The 23,488-nt window shown below is 32.8% G+C and overlaps 2 protein-coding genes and 1 long non-coding RNA gene across 3 annotated transcripts; 1 reads left to right on the top strand and 2 right to left on the bottom strand.

Annotated features, from left to right (window-relative positions):
* Nucleotides 1-1,408: 1,408 nt before the first annotated feature.
* On the bottom strand, nt 1,409-5,834 carry LOC122293217 (protein NRT1/ PTR FAMILY 2.7-like). Its single transcript, XM_043101729.1, has 4 exons — nt 5,589-5,834; nt 5,252-5,469; nt 3,900-4,444; nt 1,409-2,377 (listed from the first exon to the last, which is right to left on the bottom strand). Exons 1-4 carry the CDS (start codon nt 5,665-5,667, stop codon nt 1,522-1,524), a joined length of 1,698 nt encoding a protein of 565 aa, XP_042957663.1. The 5' UTR covers nt 5,668-5,834; the 3' UTR covers nt 1,409-1,521.
* Nucleotides 5,835-12,028: 6,194 nt separating this feature from the next.
* Nucleotides 12,029-14,464, top strand: LOC122293256. Its single transcript, XR_006237224.1, has 3 exons — nt 12,029-13,673; nt 13,845-13,897; nt 14,255-14,464. It is a non-coding gene; the product is annotated as an uncharacterized LOC122293256 (long non-coding RNA).
* Nucleotides 14,465-16,982: 2,518 nt separating this feature from the next.
* On the bottom strand, nt 16,983-21,621 carry LOC122294474 (mitogen-activated protein kinase 3-like). Its single transcript, XM_043103241.1, has 6 exons — nt 21,261-21,621; nt 21,025-21,154; nt 19,885-20,022; nt 19,424-19,756; nt 18,598-18,781; nt 16,983-17,477 (listed from the first exon to the last, which is right to left on the bottom strand). The coding sequence occupies exons 1-6, from the start codon at nt 21,431-21,433 to the stop codon at nt 17,311-17,313; spliced, it is 1,125 nt and encodes a 374-aa protein (XP_042959175.1). The 5' UTR covers nt 21,434-21,621; the 3' UTR covers nt 16,983-17,310.
* Between the last annotated feature and the right edge of the window lie 1,867 nt (nt 21,622-23,488).

Below are 23,488 nucleotides of genomic sequence, written 5' to 3'. Positions count from 1 at the left end.
TCTGATTTAAAGTGAAAAAAATCATTTTTTTTTAATATGAAATTGTAGTTAAGTTGTAGAGTAGTTGTTGTTTCATGAGTCTATAATTCTATGGGTCCGTTTGGATATTTAGAATATCTTAGTAAATATGTGAATAATAGTGAAATAGTTTGAGTTAAAATATTTTATTAAGTTTTAGGAAATGAAAGAAAACAAGTTGAATAAAAATATTATATTGTTTTAATATAATTTATTGATATTATTTTTGTTTTGAAATTTGAAAGAATAGTATTATTTTTGTGTTTTGTTTGAGAGTTTGAAAATATTGTAATGTTTAAGTAATTATTCGATAAAAAGTTGAATTTGAAATTGAAAAGTGTTTTATTTTTTAATGATGTTTGAGAAAGAAATATACAAGAATAACTTATAATTAATATTTGAGAATAGTGTAGCCAAACAAACCCATATATCATTTTGACTTGAGTCTCTTAGAGCATCCACATCCGGATGAGCAAATTTTTCCAAAGTTTTAGCTAAAGATCATTTTTCCTTAAATTTTTCTCTAAAATTTTCTTCTTTCCAAAACCCCATACATCCATCTTCCTATTATTTCTCTATTCTATTAAAATAATCTTTCTTTATTCTTTCTTTATTATTTTTTTTCTCTCAATTCCCTTTACAATCTCAACTACTTAATATTTTATCTTTATTCGTATGTTTTGAACTATTACTCTCTAGTGAATATTTTAAACAAAAATTTAAATTATTTTTTTGCTAGTACGATAATATTTTCAAAATTATTACGTTTTCAAAAATTAATATAATTTTTTTCAAAATTCGTATTTTCCAACGGTAATATTTTGTTACGGTTGAATTTTAAAAATTAGTATGGAATTGAAATATAAAATTAAATTCAGTATAAAAAATCTAAAAGATATCTTGTTATTAGGGAATTGAAATCGTACATAACACTGTGGAAACGTACGTTTGTTAATAAAAATTAATTAAATTTTTAATAAAAATGACTTTATTTAATATTATTGAAAGATATAAAAATATTATCTACCTCACACATTAACAAAAATTAGAAAATTTGATTTTTATGATATGGTTTATAGTTTGGAAGAAAGAGTAGAAATAACAAATATATCTAAATAAATACAAATTCGGAATATAAAAATAAAAAGTATGATCATTTTGGCTTGCTACTGTAGCAATCTTATAATCAAAAGTTAATTTAGAGAACTGGATAAAATTTAGTAAAAGATTGGTTATAGGAAATCGGATGAGAATGCTCTTAAATTTGCAGGATCTTTTTCTCGATATGCAATCATTGGTTTGCAGGAACCGAGGAATGTATATGGATCAAGTTTACTACAATTTATGCATCTCTTAACTCTCCCGATAAACCAAATATTCCTGGAGAATGTGAAAGACAAATACTGATTATACATCCATTGTGGTAGATGGTAAAACTTTAAGATTAGCGTTGATTGTCATTCATAGTACAAAAACTTTAAGATAAAGTGGCTATAAATATGTTCAAGACCCACCTATGGCATCTTCCCCAATGGCATCATCTTCCCCCTTTTCAACATTCTGATACTTGTACATACAAGAGCACAGCAAATAGTAACCAAAGTTGAGCACTCCCACCACAACTAAAGCCCAATATACATTATCAACCCTTCCACCATTCAAATTATCTGGTAGCCATCCAGTTACCCTCCGAACAAGATCAATCAATGCAGTGCTCAGATAGAAAGAAATCGCAATGATCAATGAAATCATTGCAGTTGATGTGGTTTTCAGGGACTTGGGGAATTCTTGATAATACAGTGCAACTTGTCCTGGAAAATGAAATGCCTCTCCAATGCCAACCAAAGCTAGTTGTGGAAACAACCACAAGGCTGACATGGGCACTACGAAGCCGGGGCGGTCTTGGAGGTTGTGAGTTTGGGCTACTTGGAGTCGTTTCCATTCCATCAGTGCTGAAACGGCCATGCCTAGAATGTTCAGTACGTGGCCTACCCCTATTCGTTGGAGGGGCGTCGGAGATGAACGAGTCAACTTCTGCCACATAGGACATAAGAGACGATCGATAACGGTGAGAGAGATGGATGTGGAGATTAGGACTAAGACTAGGATAGATCCAGCTGGGATTTGGAAGTGAGGCCCAATGTGACGGTCCATGAGTAAAGCTTGGAGGACTGTCAAACTGGCCTGGATTCCTATTGGAGTACCTAAGAAAATACTGCTTGACCATAATGGGAATATTCTCATCAGGGTTTTGAGAGCTTCTACTTGTTGAATTGTGCATATCCTCCAAGGTTTTGCGATTGAACCATCCGATTCATGAACATCTCCTTCTGTTTTAAATGCTGCACGGTTGAGAAACCTGCATCAAAAGTAGTGTGTGTGTGTGTGTGTGTGTAGCTTTGAATTAGTAATGACACTTCTGAAGTTAAATGGCCTCCCTCCACATGCTTGGGTAGATCATCATGTCATTAGTAATGAAATATTAATGGTCTTGATTATGTTCCTATATTAATAGAGCTTATGTGTTTAGTTGATTTGATGGACATTGTGATATCCTATTTATACTGAGTGATAAGGGTAGAAGAAGTTCTTGCTCTTTATAATAGTTTCAATAGATTTTCAATTGTATTAGTTATTAATGCTTTTGGAATGTATAGGTTTAGATGTGGGTTGGGCCTCCATTGGAGCCTTGCATACATAACCTCTATCATAATTAAGCTGAAATTAATCAAAATAGAAAAAAATCAAACACAAACTTCAATCACTTCCATTTTGTAGTCCACTTCAACCACCACCACTAACAACTATTTATATATATATATATATACTGTAGGGGTACAATCAGCAGCAGCAGTAATTTGTGATGGTGATGACCAATATCATGGATTAGAGGTTGGAGATATTAGTGTTCCACTGAGGCATAAGCCTGCTGGTGTGAAAAAGGGGAGGGAAGAACTGTTGTTGGGGACCAGTGCTATGTTAATCATGAAAAGCGTGGAAACCAATTTAAGTCTCTTATATTAATGTTGTAGAAGTGGGAAAGCATGCATTGTCATCAATCCAAAAAGACTAAAATACACTAAATAATCAAGTAATTTTGGGAACTCAAAAGAAAACATTTGTCACTTTGAATTTCATTAACAGCATTACTAATGACATTACTAATGAGACAGAGGATAAAGAATTCGGGATGGGGGAGTAGTACTACTAGATCGAGTTGTTGATTAAGAGAAATATGTTGGTTATTATTTTTGCATATGGAATTAGCGGCCAGTAAGATCAGGGATGAAGAATTCAATGTAGAAAAGTCATGGGTTATTTAATAAAAATATTTTTTAGTTTTCAGATTTTTTTTCATCTATTTGGAATTAAAAATGGTATTAGAAAAACCCTACATATACATTTAAGTCTTTAGGCGAAAATATGGGTTTAATTTTCTTGAAATGTTTTGTACATTATGAGGTTATTTCTATTTAATTTTTTGGATGGTGGCAATAAGAAGGGATTTTTGAAAGTGCTTTCCGGGGTAAGGGAGTTGGGCATAGAGTATTTTTTCTAAATTTTATCAAAGGGAGAGGAAAATTTTTATAAATTTCCAGCTTTGGGAACCAGATGTACGTATAGACGAAGGGTGGGTCTACATATATAATGCTAGACATCATGGCCTATCGAGCAGTTCCATACCATTTTTGGATATTGTAGCATGCACAATTAATTAGAATTTGCAATTTGCTAGGATGCTGGCTAGCTCTTTAATGGGTCTCTAAAGGAGATGACATTTTTATTTTTCCATTTTCGAAGCTAAAGAATGGTTTCTAACATGTAATGATGATTTGAAGGCGAAAAAAATCTTGCAGTTTTAATAACTCATCACTTCCTACCTGAAGCTTTTTTGTGGGGTTGTAACTATTTCTGTGACTGATCCATCTTTTCCATAGTAGTAATCCTCGATTTTGGAGGAGAGCTTCACTTTCCTTTTCCTAATAGTGGCAACAATAACCTGAACCAAACCTGTGAATGGGCTCCCTTGAGGTTCATCATGAGTGTAGAATCGATTTCCCAATAGCAAAAAGGCCAAGCCAATGAAGTTAGTGATGGCACTGAGTCCTAACCCCAATCTCCAACTCACATTATCCTCAATGTACACAATGACCGTGTTGCTTATTGCTGAAGCAGTGTAAAAAGCAAAGAAATACCAGTTGAAGAAAATCCCTTGATCCTTTGGCTTATCATATTGGTTTGCTCCCATTGTTGCTAGGGTAAAACGTGTGCCTCCAACCCCTATACATGCCAGTGCTAAACCTGTGTATAGCACTGTATATTGGATTTTTGAGGGTGGTGTGCAGAAGCTGAAGCTTGATCCATGTTCACATTTCTGAGGTCTCAAGGAATCAAGTGTCGCTGTTAAAGCCAAAAGAATTATGCCCTGCAATGGTAAGAATGGTTTGCATCAGACAAAACTCTTGACTCCTTGTGTTGAGAGTGAGAGGGAGAGCATACCTTTAAGTGCTGTACTGATGAGAGTGCCCCCTAAAGACTAGATCGATGAAGCATGTGTGGAAAATTAAAACAAGTTCTGCCCTATTAATCATTGTATCATTACTCTCTTCATTTTCTTTGTTCTTATGTAGAATATCCAGTTGGGGCAAGTCTATAATACTGTTTTCTATGACAGTTCTAAAAAACATTTGGAGGATACAATATCGAATGCCATAAAAGACTTGAATGTGTATTCCTTACTAATACCAAATGATTTTAGGTGGATTGACTACTTAGGATATGACAAGTGATGTTAGAACTAGAAGTCATGAACTCGAGTCGTGGGAGCATCATCATGAGGAAGAGATTGTTGGGGTATGTCCACAATATCACTACTCACGACCCTTCTAAGAAAAGGTCTATAGATCAGTGTGATGTCGAATTTCAAAACGGATTTTAGATAGTCAACACTAATTAGTTTTAGGTGAATTTGCCAATTCGCTATCTAACATATCATATGAAAGAACAAACATATATATATATATAAATCAGAAATTCAATGTATGTATAGCTTCCAATAATTGTCTCAGCTCCTCTGGAACTTTTGGTGTTTACACAACTTCATACTTATAATATAAAAACCAAGTTCTGAGTTTTAAATGGGGTATTGTATTAAGAATAGTTGTGATCCGTGGGTGAAAAGTACCCCTCGTGTTTTGGCTCCGTGGATGGGCTGAGAGAGAGAGAGTATTACCAGCAAAGAGATGCAGGCTGAGATTGAGGCAACGAAGAAAGAACCTAAAAAAGAGTCGGCAATAATGGCTCCAACGACAGGAAACAGATTAATGCAGCCATTGACAATGTTTGATATCTGAGCAGCATTTATGCTTTTCACATTAAATTCCTGAATGAGATAAACAATCAAGTTTGCCTGCCATCCTCCAGATGCCAGCGTCAAGCCCACAAAAGCACCTGCTTAATTAAGACACAAACGATAAACACATATATACTAGTCCAGAACACTGTGTGTCTGTGTGTCTGTATGAGAGAGAGAGAGAGAGAGAGAGAGAGAGAGAGAGAGAGATGCGTACCGGCGATGAAGGGGAAGGTGATCCATCCACCTCTTTTGCTACCGGAGTTTGGTATGTGGAATTCTGATCTGCCATCCATATTAGTGCAGACCAGTCAACTGTATTTCTTCAAGTGGATGCCCTTTCTATAAAACTGCTACGTTTTAAATGCTAATCAAAGGGCATATATAATGTTTATATCTCCACAAGGTCTATCCTTGATTCCTTCATTCTCAGATATGGAATATTGGCCAGACATAGAATATAGGCCAATATTCCATGCCTGGCCTACCATAGTTTTCCAAACTGGAGGTGTGTGTATGGGTATATGTATATGTATGTATGTATGTATGTATGTATGTATGTATGTATGTGTGTATGGATGTATATAAAATTATGTACACTTGAATTGTAGTTAATGCATGCATGTTGAAGTCTACCTACTATCATGATTGCTCCCACCCACCTTGGCATGCGAAGAATGGCACCAAAATTTGCAAATGCAGGCAGAACAACCAAGCCATTATCTAAGCTTAATTAGACCACATGATTTTGGATTGTATTGATAGATTATGAAGGGTCAAAATAATGATAATAACAGCTGCAACGTCATGACCATGTCAGAACCAGGGCCACCAAATGAAGATGCCAGTCAGTATATGGTTTTTAATTTCTATCCATTTGTCCTAAGGATTTTTACTTCAGGTAAAACCTTAAGGGTTGGTGCAGGGCGGTTTGGATAGTGAGATAAGATTAGATGATTTGAGATAATAGTTGAAAATTGAATAAAATATTGTTAAAATATTATTTTTTAATATTATTATTATTTTGAGACTAGAAAAAGTTAAATTGTTTATTATATTTTATATGAAAATTTAAGAAAATTATAATAATAAAATAAGATGAGATGAAATAGTTTCACTATCAAACTGGTATGCTCCTTCCAAATCTAAGGTTCAAACCTTTGGATGCAAAAAAATGCAAAAAATTTTTAAGAGCCATCGAATTAGGAGCAAGTCCAATTGAATTATCCAAAGTGCACACGTGGAAAACTTCATGTCCAAGGCTTGTGCAACCCTAGTAATCAAGACTTTTTGTCTAGACATCAAGTGCCAATAAAAAAAATAAACTTTATTTCAGGTGGTTGTTCAAGAATGCCTGACAAATAAAAAACAAGAGATTGCAGCATAATCTTGATTGTTAGATTAATGGGACCTAAGCATAAATTACTAAAGAATAATTTTATGAGTGCGGTTGATAATTTTGGTAGCTTGGAGTACAATTTCGATAAAAGAATTAAAAACTTAAGGTGTGAAATATGATAAGCGTTATGTATAGCTACAGAGAAATTTCATAAAAATAAACTCATAAAAATGTTACCTATTAGTATTTCGAGCGTACATGACTTTCCCACATATTTAAGATATGATCTTGCAAATCCAATATAGTCAAATCTAAATCCATATGTTGTAGGGTATGTCCTTTTCTCTATTGCCAGACCAATGCACCCTAGTTGATATTTAATAGATCTATTTACATATATAAAAATGCAAGTTCTGAAACCAGCTTTGCACTTTTTAGGCAAGAAAGTGCACCATGTCTTTCTCTTTACTCCAGTTACACTTTTTAGAAGATAAAAGGTATTATTACATTGGAAATTGGCTCAAATTCTTCTCCTTTCTTTTTTTTGGTTAAAACAATAATTTGGTATCTTTTAATAAACAACATAAAGGATTGAATTGCAGCCTAAAGATAAACATTGCTTGGAAGCAAGGCACGAGGGATTATTTAAATGATAAATACTTTAGCCACAGATGGGTTCTATAAAAATAATTCTATAAACTAATATGATTTCATGTGATTCGTCAGATTGTAAATTATTTTTATTATAAAATAGACTTAATGAATCAGATTAAATCACGTTAGTTTCTGGGATTGTTTTTATATAATTTCTTTGTGGCTATATCAATCCTCTATTTAAATATATATGTTCCTAGCTAATTGAAAGTAGATCAAAAACCCATATCCAAAGCTCTAGAACTTGAAATTACATGTTTCTTCTAGCATATATCACTTTTTTTTAAGTACTTGATCAAAATTGGAATACACAATTTCTATTACTTTGTTTATTTATTTCTCCCATCAAGGAATAAGAATAATTCAGTTTGGAACTCCAATTTCTTTTCTTCTTTCCTTTTTTTTTTTTTAACCTTTTATTATCAAAACTGATAATGATATGAATTTCAATTCATGCTTTTGAAAATATTGATAGATCAACTAAATTGAATAAAAAAAAAAAAAAAATCCATTTGCAAGAATATCTCATCAGGGACCACGAAGTTCTGCTGCTAATTATACTGTGCATGCAGCATGCCACTACATACCAATTTTGACTCTGCCAGCTCCAATATCATTTCTTTAAAATGCAATCATAACCATAGCTCCATGCTTATTCCCTCCCAACAATAATAATACATATACCAATATCTCAAAAAAAAATCAAGAAGTGTCAAGATTCAGGAAATGTTTGGAAAAAGTTTCAATTTCATCTCATCTCATTCCATCTCATTTTTTTTTTCCAATCATCATTCTAATCGTTACAACTTTTCCAAATTTTCAAATTAAAATAAAAAAATAATTCAACTTTTTCAAATCTCAAAACAAAAATAATATTCAAAAGAGTAATGCTATATACAGTCACTCCACTGATATGATTGATTGGATCAATTTTTTTAACACACAACCAATTATATCAGTGGAGTGTACAAAAGAGCACACAAAAGTGACTACATATAAAATTTTTGATTCAAAAAATATTTAATTCAAACTATCTCACTACTATGCACAAATCATCTTACTATATACCAGTTATAATATTTTCATCTCATCTCATTCTCCAAATGTCCCCTCAACTAGAGCCTTTGAAAAGTGGAGGAAAAATGAGCTTAATTGGAAAGTGGAGATGGAGATTCAAGAGCTCAAAATACTTGCAAGATAATTACAAAAGTGTTGACATTAATTTACAGGGTAGAGCCTTTGAAAAGTGGAGAATGAGCTTAATTGGAAATTTGAGATGGAGATTCAAGAGCTCAAAATACTCGCAAGATAATTATGAAAGTGCTGACATTAATTTACAGGGTAGTCCATATCATATGATATAAATTTTTGCTAGATACGAGCAGGACTATCGTTGATAATAATAGCAGGAGCCAGCGTTGATGATAACAACAGAAAACACTCAAGGCTGGCTCTTCCATCAGGCAACTTAGGCATTGATTAAGGCCTCTAGGTGAAGAAGATCCTAAAAAAATATCTAAGTAAATTTTTTTTTAAATACTCAATTAAAAAAATTAATTAACCAAATGAAACATCAAAAGTATTAAATAGATATTATATCATTATTAGTTCTAAAAATATCCCACATAATAATTATTTCAAGTACTCTCCTTTTAAGAATGTACTTCTCTTTTATCATTATTAGTTTAATATATAATGTGAAAATTATAAATAGTAAAATTTAATTTTCAAGTGTTCATACAAATGTTTTGTATAATCCTTTGAAGAGGCAAGCCACTTTTTTCCAAATATGTAGGTTGTTTATAAAAATTTATTGACAATAATGATTATAATTAGTCCTAGGTCTTGTTTGGATATTGAGAATATCTCATTATATATATAAATATTAGTAAAATAGTTTAAAAATAGTAGTAAAATAGTTTGAATTAAGATATTTTATTAGATTTTGAGATAGTAGAGAGAAAAATTTGAATTTAAAAATAGTCGAGAATACCTGAGAACCATTATGTTCTCAAACGGGTACCAAGACTCTAAAGCACATTTTGAAAAACTAGATTTGATAATATCCTCTCTAAATCGAAAATTTACTAATAAAGAATAAATAAATTATTAGTTAAAAATGTGGTATAAAATCTTAATCAATAATATTACTTTACAACATCGTAAGAGTTATTTTTAAAGAAAAATATAAAATAAAATAAAAATAAATTTATTTAATTTTACTTTTTAAAATACAAAAAGTCTCAATCAAAATTTTAGCTTAGGCCCGGAACCCATTCGGTTGGCCTTGAGCCACTTGTGGCAATTACAATGCTCGTACGTAGGACGATGATCATGATTTTTTACCATAAATAAGATATAGCCTATCACATGATCTAATTAGTAATTTTTGTAAGCTTTAAGATTTTTTATATTTTTAGCTTTTTTTAATGTTTTCAAGATTTTTTTTTTTTTTTTTGAAATTTTTTATTTATTGATTTTTTAGCTTTTAAAAATTATATGTGACAAACATGAATGAGACATGTCCAATATTCAATTTTTATTTAGAAAAACACTACTCCTATCTATAAAGCCCACCGATTGGGTTGCTTCTTTTTTACTTAATGGTTAATGAAGTGTTTTTAATATATTTATGATTTTTTTTATATTTTTTTAAAATTTTAAATTGTTTAAAAAATATTTTTAAAAAGTTAAAAAAAAAAAATTGCCGTTTGATGAGGATTCTCGGTGGTGTAGCATCACCCTTTTATTTATTGGTTTACTAACAAAAATCTTGACTAATTGATTAATTTGGTAAATTATACTACTTCACATTTTGTTCTCAATGCCCTAGGGTCAGCTCAATGATAAGGCCATTTAGGTCATTGACTAAGGCCCCCCATATCATGTAAGGCCCCTAAAATTAAGAATGAGTGTTTTTTTTTTTTTAAATAAATAAAAACCATTTCATTAAATAAAATTTCAAATAATTTTTATATTTTTCAAAATGTGCAAGGCCCCATAATACTAAATTTAAAATTTAATATAATGAATTATTTATATTTTAAATAATTTTTTAAAATCTTGCTAAATTGAGGTACAAAATTTTCATTGAAACCTTATTTTAAGTTGTAGTATTAAATATAAATTCAAAAAAACTTTATTTAAAAATTTTAAATGAAATCTCATTTTATTGAAAATTTTAAAAATATTTCATATCAAAATTTATATTCTATTATATTATAATTATGAATGACTAATTTAAATTTTGTCTTAGATTTCAATTTGTATCAAGCCACCCCTGCAATGCCCACTATATATATCTCTTTTTATCTCATCAAGTTCTAGGCCCTAATGCATGGACAAAGACTCTTAAGAGATATTATTTCTAGAAAAGTGGATAGCAATGCTAGGAGAAGGAGATCTCAATCTCATATTAATTTGTTGGCAGAAGTTTGGCATTCTTGTGTATATTGACAACCTTCGAATAGGGTGAAAATCTGCATAGGCCACTCAAAGAGTTCAAGCAATAATGTATATTTGTCGTGTAAAATGTTTTAGGCTATGTTTGGATGTTATGTGAAATCATCACTTGTCCCAAAAGTTTAAACTTACGAGAATATATAAATATTATCATTTATTTTATATTTTAACACTCTCCTTCACCTGTGGGCTAGACTCCCCCTCAATAGGTGACCCAACACGTGAAATATTTAATTAAATAGGATAAAGTGTAGAGTCAGGATTCAAACTCAAGATTTCTACTCTAATACTATGTGAAATTACCACTTGTCCCATAAGTTTAGAGATATATTTTATTATTTATTTTATATCTTAACATAGATGAGTTGAGTTGTGAATAATAGTATTTTGTAGGTCCTATTGAAATGTGTTTAACTTTTTTAAGTTGAAATGGATTTAACTTTTTAAGTTGAAATATATAAAGTTTAAAGCACTCTTAATGGCTCTTGTAAAATATAGTTTTTTGTATAATATAAAGAAAATTGGTCAAAAGTACATTCTAATGGATTTTGTACTTTCATCTTTATTTTATATTTTACTACAGTAATCCTCTAGATGTAGAGAATACTGTTCACATCTCTAAAATATTTTTAATTATTTTCTCTCTCCCAATGGCTTTGATCATTTACATTTTAGGTGTGTTTCCAGTCATGAAATACTCAAGGACAAGAACAAAGGCTTCTCCATTGTAGCTCAACCTGCCAATAAAACAAGAAAAAGTAAGAATTTGTAGAATATTAAAAAAATATTCTATTAAAAGTAGGGGTGTTCATCCGAACCGGACTTTTTCCCGCTCCGGATCCGAAATCCGGAAACTGGGTGAATCCGGGCCGATAACCGCCCGGACCCAGTTACGGATCCGGTTTTATAACCAAATATCTGTAACCGGTTTTAATTTTAAAAACAAAACAACACACCCTTATGGACAGATAGAGACAGAGACCTCGATGATCCTCTCCCCCACCCCCTAGAGAAACCCTAACTCTTGCTCACATGGATCCGTCGCCGTCGATGACTGGCTGTCTATGACTACAGTGGCTACCCACCGGTAATGTCTTTCTTCTCCCAAGTTTTTCTCGTTACTCGATATGCTCTCTCTCTCTCTCTCTCTCTCTCTCTCTCTCTCTCTCTCTCTCTCTCTCTCTCTCTCTCTCTCTCTCTCTCTCTATGTTTGTATATCAATTTCCTCTCCCAAGTTTTTCTCGTTACTTGCTTACGAATATTTTCTGGTTATTCGTTGGCCGTTGCTACCTTTAGCTAGATATGAGTTTGTGTTTATAGATCTGAGTTTGTGTGTGTAGATCTGAGTTTTGGTGTTTGTATATAACTTTCCTCTCTCATTGGCCGTTGCCCAATTTAGCTAGATCTGAGTTTGTGTTTATAGATCTAAGTTTCTATGAGTAGATCTATAAAAAGTAAAGGATTTCTGCAGTTGGGGTTATGGGCTTTTGCTAGGGATGTGATTTTTTGCTCTATTAATCTCTCTAGATGCTGTGATTGTGTTTATTAAACTTTTTTTTTCTCTTCTTTTTGGTTTAGATTTGGGTTTGGTTTTTTTTTTTTCCAATCTCTAGTCTATTTTCCATTTTTTTTTCTTGCTATTAATTTATCTGGATGTTGTATGTTGAGAATCTGAAGTTCTCTATTTCTCCACTGCGTTCATTAAATTTTTTTTCCTTCCTTTTGGTTTGGATCTGGGTTTGGAGAAATATGATAAAAAACTCAGCACGTACTCCAGTTTTTTTCCCAGGTTTATATTGGTTGGGATCTGGATTTCCACTGTATTTAATTTGAAACTTTTTCATAATGCAAATATAGATATAAGGTATAAAATTTTTCTTGATGAATGGGAATCAGACCCAAGGGTCAATGCAGGAATGGATATTAAAGTGGTCGTTGCAGAGATTCTAAAGGACAAAAACACACCTCTTGTCCAGAAGGTTCTTTTATAATGCTTGATATGTGCTGACAATACATATCCGAGTTTATCTGTAGGTGGTGATATCAAGCATTTCTCAACCAAAAACCATCTATTAAATGTGATTGAGGTCTTGTTGTTCCTTAAATAGAGCTTGTCATGGAATAGCAGTATTGGATTTACACATGAGTAGCACCTTTTGTGCTTTTCTTTTTTGTTGATAGTGGCCTTTTTTTAAGATCTTGGTAGATATGATATTTGCATTAGTGCTTTATACCTCAAGCAATAATTGTGAATAAAGTGACTATATATGATCCAACCTTTCTAGGATTTGTTGAGATATTAAATAGTCGAATGATATTGACACTAGAGATGGGGAAACTTTCAGGAAGAAAAATATCAATATTATATCAAGATCATACGACAAGTTTAACTTTCAACCTTGGGGTTTAGGTGTTAATTTTTGTATCCTTTTTCCCACGATAATGCTAGCTACTTGTTGAATTCTCAGATATCACAATTAAATAATAATTATAAATGAAATTGGGGTTCTTTCATTTTCCTTTGGTTGGTTGGGGTGGACTGTGGAGTGGATCATGTGATGGAATAAACTCCTAATAAATATGTAGACAAAGTTATTGGAGAGAGTACTGATTTAATTAAATATGTAGACAACAACTTTGGGGGGCCTTCTCTTTTACCTGATGTAAGATTTGAGTAATTCATTTGTGCCCTTGCTCAAAAGCTGTTTTTCTCCATTTATTTCTTTTGGACTGAACTTATTTTGGGAAATGTTATAGGATCTTGAATCAGGTCCAGCTTTTGATCACTTGGAAAATGCTCGACATAAGTTTGATGATGGGCCATTTTTCCTTAGGCAATTCAGTTTGGTAAGTTGATTTCTCAACTATGTTACTTTAATTTTTATTATTTTTCTATAATAAAAACAATTTGGTAAGTTGATTTCTCAACTATGTTACTTTAATTTTTATTATTTTTCTGTAATAAAAACTATGGCCTGTTTAATATATAATATGTTGTCTATTTTATAATGGCTACAGTTTATGGCTTGCTAATTGGAACAATACCCTATCATCTGGAGCTACTCATGCTGGTGAGTTTGCATCTTGATCTGTTTTGCATAATTTGGTTTCAATGGGTTGTACTACTGCTGATGAATTAGATCAAATATGAGATTATAAAGAAATTGTAAATTATCTTTAAAAAATATGACCAAATATGAATTAGATCAAATATTTAATTATGCAGTAACCAGTTTAAATGTCACCCTTATTTCCAGCGTGATTCTTTAGTCAAATTCTGTCAAAAGCATGGGATTTGTGCTACAGCACACACTCCTCTTGGAGGTTCTGTTGCCAACACTGAATTGTTTGGTTCAGTTTATTGTTTGGTTAAAGCCCTTGACAAGAATGGTGCTGGATGCTAATTAATGTTTGATTACTTGATGCAGATGTATTGCAGCAATTGATGGAGCTTTTCTCAAAATCAATCTCAGGATTGTAATTTTCCACCTTAATCAAGGTGGAAGACCCTTTGTAATTGATGTTATTGTAATTGATTGTAATTGATTATTTATTTTGTTTTTTATAAATTTATGTTTTGCATTGTGATGTAACAACAATATTATCTAGTTTTCATTTGTATTTATTTTGTTCTTCAATTTAATTTTTTATAAATTCTTTTAAAGTGTTTTAATTATTTTTTAAAAAAAACTAGGCAATTTAAATATGAGATCAGATTTTTTTTTTTTTAAAAAAAAGAGCTATAATTTCTTTTTAAACTTACAAAGATATTTGTAGAATTTTTTTGTTTTACAAAACCCGGATTCAATCCGGGTATAACCTGGATATCCAAGATTTAAGGACAAAAAATAAAAAAAATCCAAATATCCAAATAGAATCCGGTTATCCACCCGGATTGAGTCCAGATTCAATCCAAGCAGATAACCGCCCATGTTTGAAAATTCAGATCCAGATTTAGATCCTGATGCACACCCCTAATTAAAAGTGAATAAAAAATTATTAAAAAAATATTTAAATTATATAGATAAAAAATAGATAAGATGATGTATGACCTATCGTAAAAGTCAGTATGTAAAATAGAAAAAGTGAGTTTTGAAAATGTATTTTGAACGATATGATTAGATGAGCTTAACTTTTTTTTTTTATAGAAAGTTGAAAAAGTAATGGACCTCGTTAATGATTAGTTTGAGATAAGTTGAATTTAATTCAATATTTAAACAGAAACTAATCAATGCCTTTAAAATATAAATGATGTTTATAACTTTTTTTCAGTATATAATGTATGTATTTGCTGAGTATTGAACTTATTTTTGTTATTACATTTTAACTCAGTAGATAGTAATATTGATTACAAGTCTACAAGCCAAGATGATGCTTTAATTAGTATTTATGGTACAATAGGGATCTTAGTGTGATGTTCTAGATTGATGACTAAGTTTAAATAATTAAGTTTCTTTTTGAGTTGTAACGACAAGATACAATATTGTTAAAGTTGATCAATGAATTAGGTTGCTTTAGGCTTTTGGTTTGCAATTTTTTTATGGCATCTTGAACAATAAGCAAGAAATTTCTCTAATCTCTAAAATGGGGTGTTACAATTCCCAACTACTTAGGGTTTAACGTGTTTAAACCTATATCCCTATACCTCTGCAAAGAGGAAAGGAAAACATTCGAGACACTAGATGAAAATGACTTTTCAACGAAAGGGGGAAAAAAACCTAGGAGTTAGCTGAAATGGTAAGAATTATGCTCTGTGGTATGCTCCCTCTCCAGATCTAAGATTCGAAAGCTTGCGTGTAAACAATTTCTATGAGCTATCGGATTGGGAGAGTTTCTAGATTATCCACGATGCATTTGCAGAAAAATCCCAGATTAGTTGGAACTTTGTTTCCAATACCCAGTGCCAAACAAAGGAAAAAAGGTCAATGGTGTAATGTAAGGGCAACGACCGCCACAAGTAACATATACTGGATGAAATTATTATCATTCATATGAATATTGACAGAGTAAAAGAAATTCTGAGTAATGTGAAAAGCTTCCCATATCCCAGGTTGGTCTTTTGTTGGTTGATCCTTATTTTATGAGTGTCTAACTTGGGCAAGACTTGACAATGATTGGGTTTGAAGAAGACTCTTCGCAGTGGTTCAATATGCTCTAAAATCTGAGTGATTTGCAACGGCTTTGTGAAAACATATACAATTTGTTATTTTGAGGAAATAAATCTGATTGTCAGAGCACCAGAAGATACCTGATCGCAAACAAAGTGATAATCCCTTTCGATGTGTTTCATCTATGCATGGAAGACCGGATTTGCTATCACTGTCGTTACATTATGATATTATCACACCATAGCAACGGCGAGTGCGGTTGTGGAATGTTTAGTTCATTAAGCAAAGAGAGAATACATGAGTACTTCAGTGGTTGTGTTAACAATGGCTCAATACTTGTCTTCGATGCTAGATTGAGAGACCGTTTTCTGCTTTCGAAAGCTCTACAAAATGATGCTGGGGCCAAGAAATGCATGTCAAGTCAATAGTTGATCAACAGTCGTCAAGGCAGCAAGTCCAGGAAAAACTGAACTGGACCAACGTCCTTTAGTAGGAGAGTTTCATCAGAATTGCTTCCTCTGAGAACCGAGACAGAGAGGTGGACATGGAGATTGGGAAGGCAACAACATGTTTGTTTGCTGCAGTAAATCAATGCGAAGGAAAAACTGAAGTGGACCAACGTCCTTTAATACGAATTTCATGGAGGTATAGTGTATCAGATATTACACCGAAAAAGAACGAGGAGGTAGAATGTATTGGATAGTATATCAAAATGAAAAATTCCAGCCGAAGCGGTATGGAATTTAAAACTGGTACGAAATCGACATGCAGCGTGTGGATTAGATGTGGATCTCGTTTAAGCCCATAAGGGCATTCTTCAAAAGCCAGACATAGTTTATAAGTAGAATTTTGATTGGCAAATTCAGGTGATTGAACCATAACAAACATATTGGATGAAGAAAGGCATTTTTCATGTCCAGTTGATGGTTGGCCAATTGGCAGAGAGAGCATGGAAAAGAACAGTGTGGATGGAGACGAGCTCGATAACTGGGGTCAACAAATATTACACAAGAATTTGGATGTTGGCACTTATGAATCTAATAGGACAGAACAAAACAATAGGCAACTTTTATTAAAGCTGACTTGAACTGAATTCAATCCACTATACATAAAAGAGATTAAGCACATCAAAGAAGTAATTAAGATATAAGCACATTTAAGGAAAATACAAAGTTGAGGAGGGGAGAAAAACCCACCCTTGTGGAATGACCTCAAAATTAAATTTGGAGGCCGAGTACAGCCGATGGGCAGTCATTTGTATAATATCAGCACACACCAAAGTAGAATAATTTACACTGACAGTAGCGATGGTTGATCACGATGACTTGCAGGCTATGAGATTAAACCAAAGAGATTTTTTTTTTTTTTTTTTTAATTTATGCATACTCAGGGTTGAATGCTAAGGCCTCCTGGTAAATCATATCCTTCATTTGCTCCTCTTCCAATTGTTGCTCAAAGTCGAAGGAAAATGGCTCTGCACAGACCGGTTCATCAGCTATGTCGTGCAGTCTTTCAAAGTAAGGATGGGCCAACGCTTCCTCAACTGTGCAGAGACAACATATTAACTATTGGAGAAAAGTACATTTAAGGAAAACTTATATTTAATTCAATATTTAACTTTGAGGCATGTCTTCTGCCCAACACAGATTCAGTTCCACATGAAAACAAATCCACATATGAAGCATTAATGGTGGCAAGCACTAAAATCCCCACCGATTTAGAGATAAAAGCATGTCTATAAATGTATAATTCAGACAACTAATATATGCATGCAAGTTTTGCTTTGTCTGTACATGTGAATAAACCTTGTAGAGTGAAATTTGAAGAAAGACTTCTGAATGTGTTCCATGACAGGATGAAAAACGAAGGTTCCATAACTGAGGGACTTAAAATCACAACTTCTACTGCCTTTTTTAAGTGATCAAAGGTTAGCTTTCAGTGCTTGACATCTGACATCACGATAGTAGATGGAGAGAGTATACCAGATACCATAGCTTCCCATACACTAACAACACAGAAGCAACTCATAAACTCTATTGTACAAAATGTATATGAAACCCAATTACAATTTACAAATTTTAATAGGTACAGAGTAATTAATGGAGCATCCACTTCTAAACAACAGATAACTGATCAAAACTGAATTTGATGCAAGAGTTTCATTCATTTGTCACCTAATTCAACTGCTTCTCATTGAACACACGATTGTGCAGAAACATTATTTTAATTGCTTGAGTTTTCTCTTTCCGTTCATATCATTGAAATATGGTTTATTATGCTAATAGTGCTCTTGACAGTTCCAAGGAGAGTCGGTGACGACATTCTATTCAAGGATGGCATATTACTACAAAACTCAAGCTATGACTCATTAGTCGTGAACAAATATCAAACTGAAACAAACATGTTAAGTCCAAACTATTAATGATCGAAAGCATTTTAATGAACTGCGTGATAAATTTATATGCCTTAGAATGCCCAACTTGGTTTGGAAGTAAGTTTGAAGTAGGCAGTGAAATTCAACATGATGATTGCTTTCCCTTTTTAAGTTGATTGATGAAAAACTTTCATATCAACAATGATACAATAATTAAAAATTAATAAATTTCATCTGGCCAGCAAAGCATAAAAATGACTGAAACAGGAGAGGTAATTTGTAAAATTACCAGTGATTCTTTTAGCCGGATCAAATGTCAACATTTTCTCCATGAGATCAATGGCCAGTGGATTAACATGTGGGAAAACACTGAGTAATGGCTGTCGAGGGTGTGATGGCTGTTGGCGAATATATCTTTTTGTATCCTCATTCCGAACAAACCAAAGATCGGACTCAGTTGGCTTCCCAAGGAGCTAGAGAAAATAAATACATAAATGAGGCATAAATAAGAGCTGCATAAGCATATATCAAGCAGAAATCACTTTAAAGAATTCATTAATAATACCTAATTCATTCCAATAACACACTAAAGCAAAAGGAAATACTAGTAAGGAAGTCTATTGCTAATATAAGTAATTAGAACCCTTGAAATTAATCACTAAACACAGTAATGTACAATAACATATGACAAATAAATAGTCAACTCATGGAAGCAAACTAATATACTATAAGACATGACAAACAAATAGTCAACTCATGAAAGCAGAAAAAAAATTAAAATAATAATAATAATAATAATAAAATAAATAATAAATAAACCCAAACAAACAAACAAAGGCAATGAAGCTCAGCTATATATCTAAAAGAGTTGTGTAAATTAGAAGCATGATCAGCTTCAGAGTTGAAATGATGCAAGAGTTTCCATATTGTTCATTTATTCTTATACTTAAGTGCATCTGTGGAATGCCATGTAGAAAACCAGAACAGGAAATTTGTTACAATAAGTATCTGAAGTTATATTATTTCTTCTCGTAGAGGTTGAAAACTAAACCCTTACAACAAAGAACTGAAGTTTAAAAGTATATCCTGACTTGCTTTCTTTTTTTATTCCTTACCTCTATCAACAAGCGCATCTGATGCGCTTGATCTCTGCCTGGAAACAAAGGCCTTCTATTCATAAGCTCCATAAAGATGCAACCCACAGACCACACATCAATGGCAGCAGTGTAATCTGCAGAGTTCAACAGTAGCTCAGGCGCCCTGTACCATCGCGTGACAACATATTCAGTCATAAACTCATTCTCAGCAGCTGGACGAGCAAGACCAAAATCACAAATCTTCAGGTCACAATTTGCATTCAATAAGAGGTTGCTGGGTTTCAAGTCTCTATGAATAACATTTGCAGAATGTATGAACTTCAGTCCTCGAAGGATCTGATACAAGAAGTACTGCAAAGCATCATTGCCATCATAAAACTAAAGTCAGTTCCAAAAAAATATTAACAATAAAAAGAAGTGCATAGTTCAGAAAGTCGAGGAGCTACACAATTGTGAGACTCAAAAGCAGGGCATGGTACCTGAGAGTGCTCCTCTGATAAGCTTTGATTGGAGCGAATTATTTGGTGAAGATCAGTATCCATGAGTTCCGTGGCAACGTAGACATCTGTAAATTCTCTCCGTAAAGGAGGAGGAACAACATCTCTTATACCTACGACCTGTATTACATGTGTAAAAATATATTTCAGAAGGAAGAATTCCTGATTCTCATTGATTGAATAGCAGAGCAATACTGGTATATATACACTTTCGGACTCAACAGAGTCGTATGGACAATATGGACAATATGACGAGCAGCTGTCATGCGCTGCTGTAGAGAGGCAATTGGCAGAGTTTGTTACAAAGGAATCTTGCCAGAGCACTACATTTTACAGAGGCAGTACATTTACACAAAAGGTACAGCACGCAGCCTAGTCTATGTAACACCCGGTTCTTCTGGGTTATTAGCAGTTGAGGTGGATGCCATTTGCTGTGTAGCTTCTGATATGGAGGAAAGGGAATACTCTTCAATAACATGCAGGTGATTCTACTTACAAATCCTATAATAATACAAGATAGTCATATATTGAATCTATTCAAGTCCAAATCCCTATTACTTGGGCTCAAGATGAATGTTTCTTAAACCGTCCTCCTCTGGAAAAAAATGTTTCTTAAATATTAGATTAAGTAAAAACTTCCAACTTTCTTTTGCTACAATGGAACTTTATTAACAAAACAATGCTTTCCGTTCCATTTATTAGAGCAAGAGGAATGCTATTTATAATCTTTTAATTATCATCATTTCATCGTGCAATCATTTGATGTCAATCATTTTACATCAAGAAAAGATCAAAGGGTAATAGATAAGAGATAATTGACATCATTTTCCAATAAAGCAAAACACTCTTAAAACATAAAAAGTTCAGAATCTGAGGAAGTTTTTATTCTAATTTTAATTACTAAATTCAAGGATAATCAGAGATGAGTTGCTATCGAAAAACAAGATTTAACAAAAAAAAAAAAAATCCCCCCAATAGGAAGGATTAGCTCAAGGGCCCAAAATTCATACCACTTCAGAGTTAAGTTTTACTTTTCAAAATTGAGTCAGACAAAGATGGATTTTCTAGAATCAGCCAACAAGTTGAATGAAACTGAATATTTTCTTTCAATTTTTTCCTTACATTTTCATGATCGAAATGCCGAAGCAGCTTAATCTCCCTAAGCGTACGCTTGGCGTCCATGTGGTTATCGAACGCGTTCGCTATTTTCTTCATGGCGACCATCTCGTTCGTGTCCGAATTCAACACCGAGCTTCAAAAAGTCAACCACCGAAAATACAGTTAAGTTACATCCCAAACCACAACTTATCAAAGCAAAACCAGCAACCAAAAAAAAAAACCCAAATCTGATCGAGTACCAGACGATTCCGTACGCGCCGCGACCGATAGGTATGATGGGAGGGCGGTACTTGGCCGTGATCTCGAAGAGGTTCCCGAAGATGTTGTGCTGAAAAAACTGACCTCCGTGGGTTGGAACCGCCGGAAAATCCCCTAACTGAGCGGCTGCCGAACTGTGGTTGGCGTCAGCCATTTCCAAACTCTCTCTCTCTCTTTCTCCGTATGGTGTGAAGAACAAGCAATGAGGACGAATTTAAAGGGAGAGACAGAGAAAGGATTTAAATGGAGAAGAGCAGCCTGAGGGTCAGATCCACAGTGCTTTTCCGTTTGGGCTGAATTCGGAGTTGATGGCTGGAAGGTGACGGGAAAGGACAGAGAGAGAGAGAGAGAATGCAAAAGTAGTGAGTCAGTGACCCCACAACGCGGTTGTACAGGCATCGGAGGGCTGAGATTCCAGCCGCCCCTCATCGATGGTTCATATTTGTTCTATTTTTCCAACCGTCATTGGGTTCGGATAACTTAAAAGTCAACAAAACGAGGCATGCATTTACACATTTTAACTATAAAATATATATATATATATTATTTATAACTTTTTTTACGATTTTCTTCTCAATTTTGTTTAATATTTTCTAATTATTTAATCTAACATTATAAAATAGAAGAATAAAATAGATGATGGATAACATTTTGGATTAATTAACTATGATATTTTAAAAAAATTGGTATTATTTTTCAAGATTTTTTTAAATTAGTGAAATAAAAGTCTTATAATCTTCAATCACAAATAATTCTTAATTTAATTAATTAGTATTTATAAAATAGTCACATCATATGGTTAATTAATGGCAAATTAGTTTTTTTTCTCCATAAAATCATAGATTAAATTAAGTGATTATAATAATAAAAGATTCAATGAAGTGAGAGTTCCTGGTAATCATTCCAAAATAAGTAAAAGTAACACTAGCAAATAAAAATAAAAAAGTGCAAAGGGTGCTGCATAAAAGCAGTTATATTATCTGATAAATAGATTATAAAATTATAACTAAAAGTCGTAATTGAAAGGATTGTGATGTGTTTTGCTAATTTGGTCCAGCTGAAAGAGACTATCACTGACATTTTATCTTGATCAGTGGTTAGGGAAAACAAGGACATAGGGGAATAACAACCTACAGATAAACCGATATACTGGCAGAGAACTGCTATCGACTGTGGTGGCGCATGCAGATCACACGCCACTAAAAAGAAGAAGAACACTCGAATTTGAGAGTCAAAGCCGCTGACCCCGATGATGCCGCACATGGCAATAAATGACTCCTCCTGGCATGGCAACACACTATAAGTTGTGCGTGAGACAAACGTGTCACTCGTTTGAACAATATTCTCCTACTGTTCAATAAATCGGCAGCTAGGGAGTCTGATAGCAGAGTGTGTGGTAGTCGTGGAAGGCCAAAAAGCAGCAAATCGGAGTATCTAGATGCCATCGCCGAAAAGCTTGAAAAAAAAAACTAAAAAAAAATCTAGAGATAGTGCCAATAGTGGCTAGTTGAGCTGAGGGACTGAGGAGCCAAAGCTCCAACCCACCCTGGCGACAAGACTGTAATCACCGGTTGTTTGGGTAGAGAGAAATGGGCTGGCAAGAGAAAATGAAAAAAGAGAGATAATGACAAATTATATTAAAGGCGTGTTTGGGTGTTGAGCACTTCTCAACTCTCTCCATTAGTATTCATTACTTTATTATTACTTTTTACCTACTTTTATTATTATTCATGATTTTTCACTTATTTTTTATTACTATTCATTATTTTATTATTACTTTTTATTTATTTTTTACTACTATTCATAACTCTTCTCAACATCCAAAGAGTGCATTTATCTATTTTTATCAAATTCGTGTTCATAAAAAGATTTCTTTTATGCTTTTATAATTTTTTTTGAAAAAAAAACATTGACAATTGAGAAAATATTAATTTAAAAAGAGGGTTGGATTAAGAGAAGAATATATATATATATTCTAAAGATATGTGATGAAATTGTTAATGGTCAATTGTAATAAAGAGTAATATTATGTATAATTGTGAAATGTATAAGTATTATGTAGTCATTTTAAAAAAAAGTAAGATCAATTGTTAAAAAAATTATTTTTTTTTTCATATAAGTCATGTATTTATTTATTTTTTTAAAGTGATTATATGAGACTTATACACTTACAATTATAATTATTATTCTGCTACAGTAAAAAGTCCTT

This window comes from Carya illinoinensis, chromosome 14 (genome assembly GCF_018687715.1).
Source record: "Carya illinoinensis cultivar Pawnee chromosome 14, C.illinoinensisPawnee_v1, whole genome shotgun sequence".
NCBI classification, from domain to species: Eukaryota; Viridiplantae; Streptophyta; class Magnoliopsida; order Fagales; family Juglandaceae; genus Carya; species Carya illinoinensis.
Note: the sequence above shows the minus strand (reverse complement) of the source record. Positions and strands in the feature narration are given on the sequence as shown.

Coding starts and splice junctions, on each gene's coding strand:
- LOC122294474 (XM_043103241.1), bottom strand. CDS start 21,433: ATGGCTGACGCCAACCACAGTTCGGCAGCCGCTCAGTTAGGGGATTTT. Junction 20,023..21,024: donor GGCATTTCGATCATGAAAAT/GTAAGGAAAAAA, acceptor CATGTAATACAG/GTCGTAGGTATAAGAGATGT. Junction 19,757..19,884: donor TATCAGAGGAGCACTCTCAG/GTACCATGCCCT, acceptor GATGCTTTGCAG/TACTTCTTGTATCAGATCCT.
- LOC122293217 (XM_043101729.1), bottom strand. CDS start 5,667: ATGGATGGCAGATCAGAATTCCACATACCAAACTCCGGTAGCAAAAGA. Junction 5,470..5,588: donor CACCTTCCCCTTCATCGCCG/GTACGCATCTCT, acceptor TTAATTAAGCAG/GTGCTTTTGTGGGCTTGACG. Junction 2,378..3,899: donor ACCCCACAAAAAAGCTTCAG/GTAGGAAGTGAT, acceptor CTTTTGATGCAG/GTTTCTCAACCGTGCAGCAT.